The sequence below is a fragment of the Mesoplodon bidens genome (assembly GCF_964165515.1).
Source record: "Mesoplodon bidens genome assembly, chromosome: 14".
Classification (NCBI taxonomy): Eukaryota; Metazoa; Chordata; class Mammalia; order Artiodactyla; family Ziphiidae; genus Mesoplodon; species Mesoplodon bidens.
This window is the reverse complement of record NC_138170.1, coordinates 51,161,788-51,166,952: the sequence shown is the minus strand read 5'-3', so window position 1 is coordinate 51,166,952 and position 5,165 is coordinate 51,161,788. Positions and strand designations below refer to the sequence as shown.

At 48.4% G+C, this 5,165-nt stretch overlaps 1 protein-coding gene across 1 annotated transcript; it reads left to right on the top strand.

Moving 5' to 3' along the window:
* Window positions 1-533: 533 nt before the first annotated feature.
* Window positions 534-4,754, top strand: TMEM247 (transmembrane protein 247; the record flags this gene model as incomplete). The annotated part of the gene is given in 5 exon segments (XM_081253890.1): window positions 534-569; window positions 571-651; window positions 1,390-1,611; window positions 1,613-1,738; window positions 4,371-4,754. Coding segments are annotated over 5 exon segments (849 nt in total).
* Window positions 4,755-5,165: the final 411 nt, after the last annotated feature.

Below are 5,165 nucleotides of genomic sequence, written 5' to 3'. Positions count from 1 at the left end.
TCTGTGTCCAAATTTCCTCTTCTAAGGACATCAGTCGTATTGGATTAGGAACCACCCTAATGACCTTATTTTAACTTAATCACCTCTGTAAAGACCCTATCTCTAAATAAAGTCACGTTCTAAGGTCCTGGGGGTTAGGACTCCAACAAATGAATGTGCGGGGTGAGGGCACATAATTCAGCCCATAACAGGGTTTGTGGAGCTAATCGTGACTCATCTCAATACAGGCTGCATTTAAGAGAGGAACTCAAGAGAACAGATTTCAAATGATGGAATTCTGGATTTCAAGTGGTGGAATTCTAGTTTTCACAGCAGTCCCTAGGGGTGGCAAAGGCCCATCCTATAGTTCTTAATAATGGCACCTCAAAGGTATCACACCCTCTGCCAAAGGGGCCTTAGCAACTGGTGGAATGTGGGTTATTATGAGGACAGGGGGTTGTGATGGTGGCCAGGCTGTGGAATCTTGTGAGGCCAAATGTTAATGCCTCAAAAGATGTCCTTTGGCCCCAACCGGCAGTATTGTGGTTTTCTGGATGGCAACAGAGGACAGGGAGATGATGGAAGGCCGGGGGGGCAGGAGAAAGCCGCCCAACCTTCCCCAAGATGGTGCCTGATGACCCCATGTCTGAAGGGAAGTCAAGGGCTTCTTTGGTAAGGAGGATGCCTCTTCTCACTGCCCCAGCCTGTCCCAGCAGGGGGAGGAAGAGCATAATGGGGACACCACAAGATAGGAGCTGAGTGCTGTTAGATTCCAGAGAACTGCTAAGAAGAGTAGGAGACGTGCACCCTATCCCCACACTGGCACCCAGCTGTAACCGGAGACCAGGTAGCCCTTCGTAAGACTGTCAAGCTGGCTTTGAAGCTGGCTTTGAAGACTGAAGCTGGCTTTGGTCTCCCCCATCTAGCTCTCCATGTGGGGCCCTTTCCTCCTCCTGCAGATGGAACCAGGCTTCCCCATAACCCTATCGTTGGTTCCCATATATTGAGGTTCTCTCAATGCAGACCTTGGGTTTCTTCCTCCCTCTGTGGCCCCCAGAGGACTGGATGTCTAACTGGCCTCAAAGTAGAGTGGGAGGTGGGAAAGTTACCTCCAGTAGTGATCTGAAGATCACGAGGAAGACAGACTTCTACTCAACCCTCCCAAAGGCCCCACTTGCAACTTTAGGGCGCCATTCTTCTGTGTCCATTCGTCCTCTCCTCCTTAACTCTCAGGTCCTGATAACTCCGTTGAAGTTTCTCGGAAGAACTCAGTCTAGATGTTTACAATTCACACCACTTTCAAGCACCCCAGTGCACTGTGCCTGGGGCTGCAGGAGCGTGGCGGGTTAGGGGGTGGGTGGCCCCATGCTAACCCCTCCCGACCCCCCACTTCCCCCTTCCCAGGCCCAGGAGGCAGAGTCCCCCAAGCCAGACTCGTCCTACGACTACCTTGAGGAGATGAAAACTTGTGAGGACAGAGGCTGCCCAGGACCACCTAAGTCACTGTCCTCCAAGGCCGGCCCCGCCACCACCAATGGCCAGGCGGGCGATGGACCTGAACATGCAGAGCTGCCCCTGGCCCCAGCCGCAGTGGCCCCGGGGACCCCAGGGCCCCAGCGAAACGACGAGATGGGATTTGGAGAAGGTGCGCATGGAGTTCGAGCTCAAGCGGCTCAAGTACCTGCAGGAGGAGAACGAGCGGCAGCGGCAGCACGAACAGGCGATGGAGCAGCTGCGGCAGCAGGCGACGCCCCGCCTGGTAGGTGACAGGTCCCAACCGGGAGGCGAAGGGTGCGGGGAAACTAGGGGTGAGGGGAGCCCATCCCTGACCTGCACGGGGAGCCCACCTTACCTGCTTCTCGGCTGTTCCCCGCCCTACGCCCGCCAGCTCACTGCTTTAGAGCTTCCATGTTAAGCTGAGATCCAACTCTTCAGGGATCAACCCTCCCCAGGAGGGACCTGGAAGCCACCTTGTCCACTTGCCTGTCTATGGGTTTCCTCCTCAGGGAAGACTCTTCAATATTTCCTCTATGTCTGGATTTCCACCACTCTCTACTCTCTGCATCTCTTAAAATAGGACGCCTGGGACTAGACCCAGAACTCCCACTGCAGTCTGGCTAGTGGATTTTGATAGAACCATCCCCTTGCTCCCCTGATCAGGGCTGCATGTATTCTGTTGGATCACGCTGCCTTGCTGTCAACTAAAACTTAGACATCTTTTGGCAAGAAATGGACCACTCTCCCCTAATCTAAATGGGGATAAGAAAGCCTGCTTGTGATTAAGTGGCATGGGAAATGCTTAGCACTCTGGCTGGGCCATCATAAGCACTAAATAATGAAAGATGTTATTGTTTAAAGCAGTGCTGTCTGGGCTTTAAAATCAGACAGTCCTGGGTTAAAATTCTGGCTCTACTACATATAAATTGTTTGACACTGGGCAAGTTACTGATCCTCGCTGGGCCTTGGTCTGCTCATGTATAAGGTAATACCTACCTCATAGGGTTGTCATGAGGATTAAATGAAAGAATGCATGTGAGGCACTTTGCAGTGAGCCTGGCACACTGAGGTAAGCACTCAGTGTTAGCTATTACCATTTTTATGTACTCATGCAATTCACTTCTTGACACAAATGCAACAACTTACGTTCATCACTTCTCAATTTTATCAGGATGTAATGTATTAGGCTATGCTTCCCAGCTCTGAGTCATCCTCAGTTCTGAGAAACTTGCCTTCTGGCTTTATCCAAGTCATTGCTATAATTGTTGAGGAGGATATGACCTAAAGTAAATACCACTAAAAGATCTCCCTACAGGTTAGCAATGTTCCATTAATCAGCACCCTTGAGTTACATTATCTCCAGCTCACATTTCTCTACCTTGTCCAGAAAACTGTACTGAGACACACTGTCAAATGGTTTCCCAGAATTAAGATATTACACTACAGCATTTCCCCAATTGACTGGTCTATTTTTTTTAAGAAAATTAAGTTGGTTTTGCATGATTTGTTCTCAATGAACACATGCTGGCTTCTTAACAATTATCTTTTGTTTTTCTTGCTCACAAAATACCTGCTTTTTAGCTTTGAAATTCTTTCTCCTTGCTGGAGGAGATGGAAATCCTTGGTGTATAGTCCTATCTGCTCTCTGTCTTCTGCTTTAAAAAAAAATAGACCATTGAAAGTGTTTTGAAAAGTCTAAAAGGTTTCACAAATGCACAATTTGTTATCAAAATCACAAATATCAGCCATTAGCATGTAGACTACAAACAGTGGCAGAAAGTCCATGGAACCAGAGCCACACCAGGTCTGCAGAGAAACACAAGATCTGTCCAGCCCTCCAGTCCCACCAGAACACTGGGTTTCTTCCTCTGGTCTTCCATCTTCCTGACTATTCCTTTTAGAGGTGGCATCACTGGAGTCACTTCCTGCCCCCTCAGTTTTATTTAGTTACTCTCACATTTTACGTAGTTGGTTCAACAATAGTATGACCAAAACCCCAGTCTTTAACAATAGTTTACAAAAGTGTTTTACTGCCTGTGCATTTACTTGGAGAGTTGACTTAATTTTTAAGCCTCCCGCCTCCCTTTTTCTGGGTGGGTGGGTGGGTGGGTAGATAATTGTCATTGTATTGAAAAATATCTCTATGAATATGTTTCTAGTGAATTTAGGGCATCACAGTCCCTGCCATATGCCTGCTTACAAAAAATGTGGCATGAGTTGAAAAGATATTTTAAAGAATGAACCATGGGTGATGCCTTCTTAACTATAGATCAAAATAGTTATATCAGTTTTTACTCTACTTATATGTTGATGCTTTCTACAGTTAAAATGGGGGTCTGTTCAACTTTAATTATATAAATTCTGGAAAAGAGCAACACACAGGCAGAATCAGCCAGACAGCTCAAGCTGCCTTCCCCCACATCCAAAACCCTAAGAGTTTAGGGAGGCCCCATCACCTGTCCCTTACTACCTGTCCGCAGGAGAGACCACACCCTGGGCTGAAGGACCACAGCCTGACCTTATGTGACATGCACTTGGGCCCAGAGAGTCAGACACAGTCATTTGTGCCCAAGGGACCCCCTCTCATTGTGCCACCATCCAGAAAACAAGGTGGAGTATCTGGGGACACTGTCCAGAGAACACGCCCAAGACCTGGTGTCCAGATGTGGGGATCTCAAGTAGGAAAGAGACTGCCCACCTGTGGGCTCAGAGGCTGCATGGAGTGTACCAAGAAAGGAAGGGGGCGGCCTGACTCAGGAGGGCTAAGACCAGGCTCAAGAAGTGAAAACTCATGAGTCCCCTCTGTGCCTTTGACCTTGCCTAGAATTTTCATTCTTGTCCTCACCCTTCCTCATCGTCATCTTGTGGGGTGGGCACGATTACCCTCACCTTAGGTGAGGAAGACAGCTTGCCCGAGGTCACATTCAAGAAGGGACAAGAGCAGGATCGAAGCCCAGGTCTGCCTGGTATCCAAGCCCTGGTTTTGCCATTTCTACTCTCTTCTTTCCCCCACGTTCTCGGGAGGCCTCCAGGACCTCCTGCTCCCCCAGAACCAATTCACCATGTTTCTGTACTGCTTCATCTTCATACACATAATCTATGTCACCAAGGAGATGATCTTCTTTCTCTTCTCCAAGCACTACCTGTTCAGCATCGCAGCCATTTTGCTCTGTTTGATTAAAACTTTATGGTCATACTTCCAAGTGCCTTCGCTCTCTCCATCACTGGGCACCTCCTTCCCTCACCTGTGCCTCCCTCCCATCAGAACTTGCTGTTAGGAAAGGTTTGCTGTCAACCATTTACACCTTAGGGTGGAGACATGTTCAGGCCTTGTACTAAGCCTGAGTTCCCACTGTGGATGAAGATGCTTTATTCCCCAAGAGGAGAATTTCAGAAGGTAGCAGTCCAGGGAAGTATCTGTAGGGAGAAGGGTTTAGAAAGCCTTTCCAGAATCACAGAAATCATACCATGACCAGGCTGACTTGGGATCCACCACATCTACTCAGATAGATCTTCCCTGAGGTGTGGGGAGCTGTGGTAGGCTTTTGAGGGTAGGCCCCCCAAAGACATCCACATCCCTGTGAATATGTTACCTTACGTGGTAAAAGAGACTTTGAGATTAAATTAAGGGCCTTGAAATGAAGAGATGATCCGGGACTATCCAGATGAGCACAATGTAATCATAAGGG